The sequence below is a fragment of the Lipotes vexillifer genome, unplaced genomic scaffold (genome assembly GCF_000442215.2).
Source record: "Lipotes vexillifer unplaced genomic scaffold, Lipotes_vexillifer_v1.1 scaffold548, whole genome shotgun sequence".
In the NCBI taxonomy this organism is placed as follows: domain Eukaryota; kingdom Metazoa; phylum Chordata; class Mammalia; order Artiodactyla; family Lipotidae; genus Lipotes; species Lipotes vexillifer.
In genome coordinates this window covers 536,885-548,452 of record NW_006789826.1, presented here as the reverse complement: position 1 = coordinate 548,452, position 11,568 = coordinate 536,885, and the positions used below count along the sequence as shown (strand labels likewise).

Here is an 11,568-nt window from a genome sequence, read left to right as displayed (position 1 = left end):
ATTCATATAGTATTTCATTTGAACAGTTAAAATCATCATGATATTAACTAGTCTGTCATGAAACCCCTCCTTTTTGTAACATTTGGGGTTGTAACATAGGCTTATTTCCATGCTTACAATTTCAATGACCTATCTAAGTTCAAGACACGTTTCGCCTAGAAGCTCATGTCAAACCATTCTTTATTTTTTATGGTACAAATTAAAAGTGACAGATCTGAAGCTGTTAAGAAATACACAAAGTGCAGCTTTACTGACCATACAGATATTGCTCTAGATTAAGTACAGTTTTGTCAGTTTTTTTTTTTTTTTAAACATTAAGCAACCTGTGCAGATAAATCAGCTTTGGTTTCAGTGTCAGAGCAAGTAAGGAGCTTTTAAATATCCAGTTTGGCTTCTTGGTCACAAGTCCATCATGTCAACATCTTGTCATGATGCTTTTTTCAAAACAACCCAGTCTGTTTTCCTGCTGCCCGCTCCAGGCGCGGAGCAGCAGCTCTCTTTGCCACGTCTCATCAGTGACTCTGGTAACCAGTCTGGATCACAGCACGTAGGACAAAAAAAATCACTGCCTTAACAACAAATAGACAAATGTGCCTCACAGAATTTCAAGTTGAAGACAAGCAAATCACGTGACAAAAAGCTCATTACAAAATGTTATTCAAACAGATTTTGCAGTCAAACATTGAAATGAAAATCAATTTCCTTTTTCTCCATTTTTTGTTTTTTAAGCTTGGTCACTAACTGGGTACAAGTAGAGTGCTGAGGTAAAACATTGATGAACAGTTTGTATTTCTTTTTTTTTTTTCTTAAAATAGGAACAGTTTAGTATTGCAAGATTGTCAGCAACATTTAGCCATATCTATACAATGTGCATATACCTACAAATATTGAGCTTTGGTCCAGCGTAGAGAGGACGAGCAAAGGCATTCTACAATTTCTTTTTGGTTATAGCTTGAGTTCTTTGATACGCCTCTACTTGTTTTTTGTTTTTTTTCCTAGCTCCTTTTGCTTTTTTGTTCTCTCTTTTGTGGAGTGTGTGTGTGCGCGTGTGTGTGTGTGTGTATGTGTGTGTGTGTTGTGTGATTACAACAAAAAGAAACCAAAAACCTTGCAATGCAATTAAAACTCTCAACTGTTCACAATGTTTTTTTGACTGAAAAAGAAAAAATAGCCCCACAAACAAGCGTCAAGTATAACATCAGTCGTTTTTTTTCTTTTTCATTAAATGATGAAGAAAATGAAGACAACAGTAATTCAAAAATATGTAAGAAAAATACTGAAGCTTGAAATACAATCACATGTGCCTGAAGCGGCTTTTATTTTTTGTTAGTGGCAACCTTAACCTTCAGTTCATGGAAACCTAAAAGACACTTAAATGCCACTGGCAATGTGAAGTTGTTTACAAGTGGAAATAAGAAATGTCGTAAGAAAATTAAGCAGTAAGTGTGGTCCCCAAGACTTACAAGTTACACAGTATAATTTATATTCCTAAGAATCTGTTCAGGCACCTTTTTATGCCTTGTAGCAAAAAATTTATCTGTAAAAAATTAATATAAGAAGCATTACAACACCTTATAAATAATTTATAAAACAATACAAAATTATAAAACTATAAAAAAAATCACTGCACATGAATGGGTATACGACTGTGGGATGAATATATTTCTTTTTTATTCCACTCTGGAAGATTACTTTTATTTTATATTTTCACTGTCCTAGTTATACCCTCCCAATTATAGATTTCTGAACTGAGCAGGCCCTATGTAAGTGCTGCTGGCATACGTTTCAACATTTAGCATCCATCATATGTTATCTTGTTAACTTCTCTTCTTGGGGAGATTTTCTTGATGGAACTTGGAGCGGGTCCTAGGAGAATACAAAATCTGTTTAATTGATACGTTTTTGGATTTCTGGGTCGTTGGTATCTGTGCAGTTTTTGAGGTGGCCAAATGGGTACCATGATATCGTTGGCACTGAAGATGAAGTTAGCTGTGGTGCAATTAGCATCAGACTGGAGAAGGGAACACCTGTACAAGCAACTGGTTCCACCTCCAGGATTTCATGTAGCGTTTCCTTGCTGCTGGTCCCCTGGTTCCTGCATGCATCATCTGGGAAGGGGGCGTAGGGTGCGGACAGTTGTACCACTGCACTGATACCACCGGCAGCGGGGCCAAAAGAAGAAACCCAAACCCGTACGGGGGAGGGTGTGTGTTAGGGGAAGAAGATGGCATTTCCAATCAGTTGGGCAACTTGAGTTTTTTTCTCTCCCACAATTTACTTCTAGATAGCATTAATTATTAACTAATTATTCGGGAATATTTCCATCTCGACAGCAAGGAAACTGACACTCTCTTTTGCCCGACCCTATAATGGAACACTTTTTGCCTCTCCCTGCGGAAAACATCAACCACAGGTCCCAAGTGTTTACCTGCACAGAAATCCTCACATCTTACTTTTTCCCTCTGGCTTATTAGGTTATTTTGGCCCACAGATCTTTGGAGTAAGTTTTTTTGAAAAGTGAAATAATCCCTTAGTTCTAAGAGTGAAGGCTATTCTGATGTGCTCGATAAGCCACTTCTGTATTTTTCCTTTTAGTGGAGGCACTTCCTTGTTAACACTTCCTTTCCCCTCAAGAGTCCAGCTGCAATTCCCATTGTTTAATTCATCTGCCAACTTTCTCCTCCGTTTATATATCCCCAAAAGAATCGCCCTCCCCCCCGCCCCGAAAAAAGTCTGCCATCACTATTTGAATGAAAGTGGTAGCAGAAAAGATGGAATTTACAGGATGCATGATGGCCTTTAACAATCCAGTCACTCACTCTCTTTCTCTCTCTCTCTCTCTTTTTGGCCTGTGTGTATGTGGGTGTGTGCATGCTATGTGTGTATTCTGACTGAAATCTCGAGACATTTCTTTGGCTATCAGACTTCTGAGAGAAATTGCTTTGCACAGAAGCATAACACAGATGTAAGTATTGAACCAAATGTGCAGCTTATGTTTATATTACAAAATTAGTTTTGGTCAGCTCTCCATGTACGTGGCCAACAGACTGAGAAAAATCCCAAGCCCTGGTGTGGATAGTGGGCACAATTACAGCTTATGCCAGTGTTGACAGTTCATCGAGCAAAGCCCTAGTTATTTTGGAGTCTCTCCTGCGTTTCACTGGGGTCTGAGTGGAAAAGACACCATGCCCACTCTGTGGCCTTCCAGCAGACACTGGGAGCCACACGCGGGGGGGATGGACAGATGGATGAAAATGAGAAATGCGAGCTCCATTTTCTTTTCTCAAACCCACAGGTCATGGTGAGAAGAAAGCAACGGATGCTTTGGCACACGATCCAGGATGCCCCCCACTCAAAACAAAGAGAGAAAAAAAAGGAACCCCCTCCCCCCAAATAAAAACCAATAGTGAGCCTCACAAAATGGCTTCAGCAATGGCACCCCCCCCACACAGGGGGTGACAGTAGATGGGAAAGATGAGAGAAGTCAGGCTTGCTATTTCTCCGCAAAGTACAAATGTAAAAACTCGGAACACAGCTTCACACGCGGAGGGGAGCAGACTAATGGTCGCGTTGGCAATGTCGTGTTTCTGACTTTGGTTAATAGGTTCATAGTGAATCAGCACTTAGAACCTGAAGGATGCCGTCCGCAGCCCCTCCTCCAGGTGGTAGGCTTGTATTCGCTTTGAACAGAGAAAAGTTTCCTTTGTGTGTTGTTGGTATTTTGTTTTTTGTGGGTTTTTTTTGGTTTAGTCATTTTTCTTAAAATGTGTTCACATTTTCATAATACACAGAAAAAAGTAAGTGGTTATTTGGTTTGCTTTAAGTCCATTATAAAACTGGCTTTGGGGAGACAGGTCGGGGAGGGAACGAGCCTTCCTGCATACACCTGCACTGTGGTGTAGTCCTTGTTTAAAAATTTTCAAAAAGCCTTTTTTTTTCTTTTTTGGAAAATCCCATGGACACGTATAAACCATCCTGTCCACTTGGTGGCTTTCTTAGTCTTTTACTTACAAGGGTGATGACTGGGGCTACCTTAAAATTTGTTTTTCTTTTTTTCTTTTTTGGGGGTTTAGGGGATGAAGCCCCAAGGGTGGAGTTTAGTTTCTGTGGAATTTTTTTTTCTGATTCCGGGTGGGCGTCTCTTTAGGAATTTTCTTCCAGTGAGTCTGTTAAGGGTTCCAGAGGGACTGCCGTGGCCGGCTCGTGCTGTTTTAAGCGTTTAATTGTGTTCTTCAGGGCTTGCCTCTTATTGCAGAACCAAACTCTAACTACTTCCCGGTCATAGTTCAGCTTCTCGGCAATTTCGGTCATTTCCTGCCCAGAGGGGTGCGTGTTCTTCTCAAAGTGGGCATTGAGGATCTCAAGGGCCTGGGGCGTGAAGGAGGTGCGCCTCTTGCGCTTTTTGGACGGTTCACTCCCGATAAACTCGGTCAGGTTCTGCATACCTGCCCGATGGCGGGCCTCAGCCTCAGCCATCCACCGCTCAAGCACCGGCTTGATCTTCTGGGCACTTTTAGGGGTGATGTCCAGCTTTTCAAACCTGGCAGGATACAAAAGGCCAGGGTTCAGTTTGGCTGTCAGACTGCTAGCTATAGTGTTCTCTTGGGCTTCCTGTGGTAGGAAAAAGTGGCTTCTCAGGATGGTGTGTCTGGGGGGAAAATTGAAAAAGAACAGTCTTACACTGAGTCCTCTGCCAGGGTGGGCCTCCTGCCTGCCTGCCTGCCTGCCTGCCTGCCTGACTGACTGGCAGAGCAAATTCACTCCAGAGAAGCAGCCAGCTGCAAGGTAGCCCTCCCCGCTCAAGCCAGCACCCGCCCTCCCGCATGCTTCATGCCCCTGCATGCAGCCTGGACACCCACAAGCGGGCCAGGTGAGCACGGGTGGAGACAGCACAACACAGCAGCCATCACGATGGAAACAAAAACCACTCGCAGATCTTTTTCCTGGAAATGCTTGAGATCTGAGCTTTGATTTGAATCCACCCAGCACCATTTCCCCTGAACTTCAGAATCCTTAAGGCAAAAATTAACACCAGGAAGTGACATCAAAGACAACAGCTGTCATGTTCTTTCGTTTAAAATGATTCTTTTTATGTTTTCCTTTTGGTTTCCTTAAATTCCCCCCACTGACTTGGTGATAAAAATGTTCTATCTATGCTAATCGTCAGTGATGGCAGCCGGGACAAGTTTCTTTTATGGTTCTCTTTTCATCTCTGTTTTGTGTCTCATTTTAATCTCTTTCTCTCCCCCGGCCCCCAGCCCTCTCCCGTCTCTGTCTCTGGTAACAAACACTTTTCACCATATGTAAGTTAACAACACTTTTCACCATATGTAAGTTAACAACATGCTCCCTTTTCTGGTAAAACATAGCCCCTTGCTACTTTACTGCTGGACTCAAAGAGCTGGACACACTGTAATTGCTATGAACACCGCCCCCCCTCCCCTGGATGTGCTAGGGCCACCTCATGCCTTCCAACACCGTCCAATGTAATGGTGTACTTTTGCATCAGAGTATCAAGCTGTGTTTAACGTGCTATATCTGCAAACTGTACTTGAATGATATCATTTTCTGTAAATGAGGTCTTCTATATATCAATTGCCATCTGCAATTCTTTGCTACACTGACTTAAAAAAAACTATGAAGCATCTTGGACAAAACTATCTAGAGTGTTTTAAGAGGTCATCCTGGTATCAAATTCATATGCACTCTCAACGAAATACAAAATAGTACCAATTCCTTTTATTTGTTTGTTTGTTTGTTCTAAATCCAAATTCACAGCTCTCCAGGATGACAGCTTTGGATCCATGGCATTCTCCTCTATCGTTTCAAGTTCAGTGCTGTCAAAAAACAACCCTCTGACTGCAGAGTGCATCTTATTACAATAGACTGTTTTCATGGAGCGAAAATGAACCCGCTTTAGCCGCAGTATGTTTTATAAGGATGCTTGCAAAAGGACACAAAAGGATAGGCTTCCTTTATGTGCCTTAATCTTATTTTTGGCACTGCATTTTAGATATCTTATGTTGTGATAAGCAGCACCAATAGTATCAAATTTTAATGTGATTCCGATAGCATTCCCTTCCAGGTATAGCTCAAGGAGTTATTTATTTATTTATTTTTAAAAATCCCAACTTTCAGCTGGTCAAAGAGGAAAGAAGTACATTTTGCTTTCAATATAAAATGAATGAATTATTTAATGCCATTTAATGAGCTGCTTCACTTATGGCAGGCTCCCCTAAAGCCTTCATTGCTGTGTTCACTTACCATCATTCACTATAAAAGCCCCAAACCTGAAGTCTTGGTAGCATGACAACAGGCTTTACAGCGCCACGGCATGGGGCACAGAGCTTGTGATAGGGATGTCCAGTGTATTGCTGGTGTGTTTTCCTCTGTGTCTCTGATGCAGACGCACTTGTTAAAGCATCTCGAGTCACTGCAGCTCATAAGGGAGGAGGGACACCAGAGTGTGTGCAAATGCAGATTCTTCACCACCATGTAAATTAACTGGAGTGGTTCCACTGTTAGATCTTGGTCTCTTTCAAGACTTCCATTTTTGTTTTGTTGGTAGTTAGCTCCGAAAACCACCCCGCTGAAACACTAGAAGCTAGAGAAAGGCCGAAAAGTCAAGGCATCTGCCATCTTCTATTAGACAGTGAATTCCCAAAGTTGCTTTTCATTTCGGCCATAGCTTTTTTGGCTTCCGCAGGGGAAGATTTTAGAAATCAACATATTTGATTGGGAGTGCCCAAGAAACATTATGTGTGTTATTGAAAACCTTGGATAGCACTTAAGCCACGAAAAGGAAATCACACTTTAGGACTAAGAAATAAGCCAAAGAGGACTTCAGCAACGATAGCACATGGGCAACAACCTCAAAACCTGTGGCGTGCCTTTATCACAAGGCTGTTGAGATGAAACAAAGTTAATGCTTCCCAACAGGGAGCAAGAGTATTCATATCATTTGATGCTGCTTGTTAGTGTTGATGCTTCGGTACATGTTGTCTGGAATAACATATACAAGCCTTGAAACAAATTTCCCAGCAGTAGTATCCTTGTATAGACTGAATAAAGGTTATTTTCTACAGGGGGGTATCTTATAAGAAAAAACAGTAGGGGAGGCCAGAGAAGTGAGAGGATCCTATGGCGCTTTTTGTATTTAACAACAATCAATGGGTTTTATGGAAAATCATTGAGCAAAATGTGAGCTGCAAGCTCCTACCCCATACTGATGTTATTTATAACCTTAGTCTTAAACTGCAGGAAAAGTACACTTCTGTCCTTTGGGGAATACATTAAAAGTATAAAGAGCAGATAAAAAGACAGCATTTCATGGATCACCAAGAACAAAATCCACTTAAATGAGTTTAGAGTTGGTTTCTTGGCTTTTCCTGATGTAGGAGGACTCATAAGACATTGCCCAAGAGGAAAAAGCTCTTACCGAAGTGCCTTTGTTACCTCATGCATAAACATGGGATTAGTGCAACACACACATGCATGCGCAGGCAGGGTCTGCTTCTGGCGGCTTGACCCAGATCAACTCAAACACAGCCAAGGCTGGCTTCTGTCATTTATGTGTTTAATTTTGGGAAGGATAGGGTGAGGTTAGGCCAAACCCTCACTACCCTTTTCTGAGCTATGGAAAGCAGCTGCTTCTTTTTTTAAAAATGTGCTTTTAGACTTGTGCCTGGCAAGGCAAGGTTAAAAATTCCTTTGTGGTCACAGGATGGTTAATATATATTTTTTTAAGGTGTGTTTTCTTGGGAAATCCGGATAGCCATCCCTGAGCAGAAACGGTGGGAGCATTAACACCACCTGGGACTGGCAGCTTCACGACATCAATCCACAGACAGGAGACAGTGGATCTCAGCTGCGTAGGACGGTGGGTTCAGAAGCTTCTGGCCCCCCACAGTGGGGGGAAGGTGTGTATTTCCAATGAAACCGCCTTGGAAGTTCTTTGTGAGTTGACAGGAGTTATCAAGCCAGGCCCCCAAGTCTGCTTTAGCAACTCCACTTCCGTCAATATCACCAATCCCAACACACAGCTACCCCAGACTCCGTTCCCACACTCCACCCCTCCAGCTCGGCCCACCCAAAGAAGAAAAGCTGAGCCGAGAGGACAGACGAGGCCCGGGCCAGCCAGGAGGGGTGACAGCGCGTGGGCACGGGTTACCTGCAGATGGCCGACTGGCTGTACGCGGGACCCTCTGTGGCACTGAGAGCCTGGCCCACCTGAGTCTGGGTCAGGCCAAGGGACAGGCGCCGGATTTTAAAAGCTTTGGCAAATTCTCGGATCTCCTCCAGATTAACCCCATCCACCTCACCCGCTGCCGTCTGAGGATCTGTGGAGATGTTTGCAAAAAATAGGATCAATGCGTCAACGCACATCTCAGTGCTATGCGTTCTTGACGGCTGAGGAGAAAGTGGCTCGGTTCCTAATAGCAGAGCAGTGGGAAGCCACACCGCAGAACGTTCTTTGTCTGCCAGCTGAGGCACTCAAGCCCCCATCCTCAACTCATTCCACCTGCACAAATCATCCTGCAAGGTAGTCCTGTCCCAGATAAAACCACGGCAAGCCTACCCTGCCACTTCCACAATGCAAGAGCGAGCTCCTTACCGCTTAACAGACTGCAGCCAGGGCAGGGGGGCACCAGCTATGGGGGGATGCGACTCCATTTTGCCCACAAATATGTTCAGATATCATGTAAAAATATAAAGATGGAAAGCTTTCCATTTGAAATGTCTTAGCTGGACGCTTTAGTGCTAAGAATTGCCCTTGAAAAAAACCAGTATTTTGTATTTTCCTGTACCTGATCACCGCTGCAGCCAGGCTAACAGATGGTAACGTTGCCTAATTTATTATGTTCACATTAGCCCCTCAGAAGAGCATGCTTATGAAGCTGTGAGACTAATAGCCTCCCCCCACCCCACATAGCAATTTCCTGACACAGACACCTTTGTCCCCTGAAAGGGCACAGAATAAAAAATGCCTACTGCAGGAAAGGCTCCTTTGGTGCCAGATAACTCGGTCGCATCTGCCTAACCTATGCTAAGGATGCATTATGCTAGGATTTATTTTAAGCTTTTGAAATGTCGTTCTTCCTCCCTTCCCTGTTTCCTCCCTCTTCCTTCTGTACTGTGGTGAAAATCTGAATACTCATGATTTCCCTTCCTAAACTTCAAAACTCCTATGCTTTGTGACAGTTTCTGAAGTTATCAGTGGGTTATAAACATTTTCAAAGGGCTGTTCCATCCTGCCTGGAGCGAAGCCATTCTCCCTGCAAGCTGACTCTATTGTTCTTCACCTCATTCCCCGGACTTAGGTGAAAAGTTTTTCTCTTCCTCTTTCTGCAGAATCGCCCACCAATTTCAGTCAATTACAGGACTTGTGTAAGGAACTGGGGTGGACCATATTAGTCTTCTGGGCTTCGGGCTATAGAAACTCCTCTTATCATGAAAAGAAATACATTGGTACCCCAAGGACCAATTTTTCAAGGACTTTTAAATAAAGATGTTAATGTCTGTGGCGAGGGGCCTTGGAGCTTCCTGTATAGATTCTCTCATTATAGGGGAAATGGACTCTGTCAACAGAATCAGCCACGGAGGCGTACGCTGTACCCGTATCTTCTCAATAAAAACAAAGTCCTGTAGAATTTTTACACATCATGAAGCATAATTTCATGGAGGAAAGATGGGTGGAAAGTGGTAATAATAACTGCAGTTAGTCTCTGAGTATTTCTTAAGTGACTCCTAGGAGCCCTAATGAGTGGAGAGAAGGAATAAGAGAAAGAGAAGGGGCAGTTCCAGCCTCTGTGGAGTTTGCTGTCTACAGGGATTTGGGGCTCAACATTACGAATGAGAAACAGAGAAAAATACCAGGTTGCGTATAGTCAAGGAGTAGTAGTGTTGCACCCACACTGGAATTTACAGAGAAGGGAGAGGTGTCAGGAGGGAGGATTCATCTGGGTCTTACCCAGTGAGCAGCTTTCAGAGAATATTCTGGTCAGTGGGAGCAGGGTGCAGACGGGCACAGATGCAGGGGAGGGGCAGAGCGCGGTGGAGGCCTGGGCAGGGGGCTTGGTAGGGGGCAAAGGGGAGCCTGTGCTGGGAGTGGTGAATATTTCAGTTTAGGACATTGAGAATCTATGTCCATGGACGGGGGCAGAGGGTGACAATAAAACTAATTTGGCTGTTAAGATTAATTAAGACCCTGCTTTTTCTCCCCAACTTCACCCCGGAAGGCCGGCATCATTTGATTAACAGAGACTTGTTTGGGTTCTGCCTGGTGGGAGCTGCCCTCTGGATCTTAATTCCCGCCAGCGTGGAGCAGCTTGGAGGGTTTGCTAAGGATTCCGGGAGGTCCCATCCACGCACACAGCAGCTTTGAGCCCCTCCTCTGTTTCTTAGTTTAAAAATTCCTAGAGCAGGGGCTTCCCTGGTGGCGCAGTGGTTGCGAGTCCGCCTGCCGATGCAGGGGACATGGGCTCGTGCCCTGGTCCGGGAGGATCCCACATGCCGCGGAGCAGCTGTGCCCGTGAGCCATGGCCGCTGAGCCTGCACGTCCGGAGCCTGTGCTCCGCGACGGGAGAGGCCACAACAGTGAGAGGCCCGCGTACCGCAAAAAAAAAAAAAAAAAAAAAAAAAAATTCCTAGAGCAGAAGTTGCAAATGAGCAGCTTGCAAATAAAACTCAGCTTTTCGAGTGCGTACAATTTGGGGGAATTTCTGGCCAACAGTAAACACTGGGAGATTTCTAAAGAATACTTTAGATTTGTCATGTTCTTCTGAAACGTTAGAAGGTTTGGTGGCACCAGGTCCGCATCTGCCCTTGGGAGCAGTCAGCTGGCACTGGTCCAGGCCGCCCCTTCAGTTCCTACTCCCCAGCCCTCCCCAGACCTGCGGCCTTGCTGAACCTGTGTGGTGACCCTGCGTTTACAGCACGCATTCCCGAGGGGGCAGAAGTTGGTTCTGGATGTGGTCCCCCCAGGACCGAGGTACATAAACAGAACCGATGTGCGGTATCCCTGTGATATTAACATTTCATAGGCGAAGGGGGGCAGCGAGGATAGGAAAGTCTAAATGGGCTCCTCGTAGGGCTGGGAGACAATAATAAACTAAGAGCTGAGAAGGTCCGGTGCAGAACACAGAGGGACACTTGGTATAGCACAGCACAGGGAGTGGGGCCTGGCCTCTCTCCGAGAGAGAAGGAAGAGGAACTCATGGCCTTGCAAATGTGGGCAGCGGAGGTTCAAAACTGAGGGTGAAAAAAATGGAAGCCGCAGACTTTCCTTGTAACGATATGGCTTTTGGGACAGTGTTTTTTTAAAAATTAGGTAGGTCTAGGAGTCACCTGATGGGACCCTGGATGTGCATTTTTAACAAGTACCCAGGCGATTCTGATGCAGAGGACCCACTGACCCCGCAGACAGAGGCTTTCGCTGCGGCCCTGGCCTGACTGAGTCTGGGTGTGGCATCCTCTGCATGTCGACCCTTCACCTGCACTCGACCCTTTACCATCATTATTCACCAGGTTCCACTACACAGAGAACTTGCTCTACCACCTTGGGTAAGA

At 44.6% G+C, this 11,568-nt stretch overlaps 1 protein-coding gene across 2 annotated transcripts in view; it reads right to left on the bottom strand.

Annotated features, from left to right (window-relative positions):
- Nucleotides 1-4,143: 4,143 nt before the first annotated feature.
- The window catches only part of POU6F2 (POU class 6 homeobox 2), a 367,227-nt gene continuing 359,802 nt past the window's right edge, over nt 4,144-11,568 (bottom strand). Inside the window, exons 8-9 of one of the 2 annotated variants that reach the window (XM_007462843.1) lie at nt 8,171-8,339; nt 4,144-4,648 (exon numbers count right to left, since the gene is read on the bottom strand). In XM_007462843.1, coding sequence (XP_007462905.1) covers nt 4,144-4,648; nt 8,171-8,339 — 674 coding nt within the window. The remainder of the gene's footprint in view (nt 4,649-8,170; nt 8,340-11,568) is intronic. The other variant, XM_007462844.1, reaches the window with a different exon arrangement.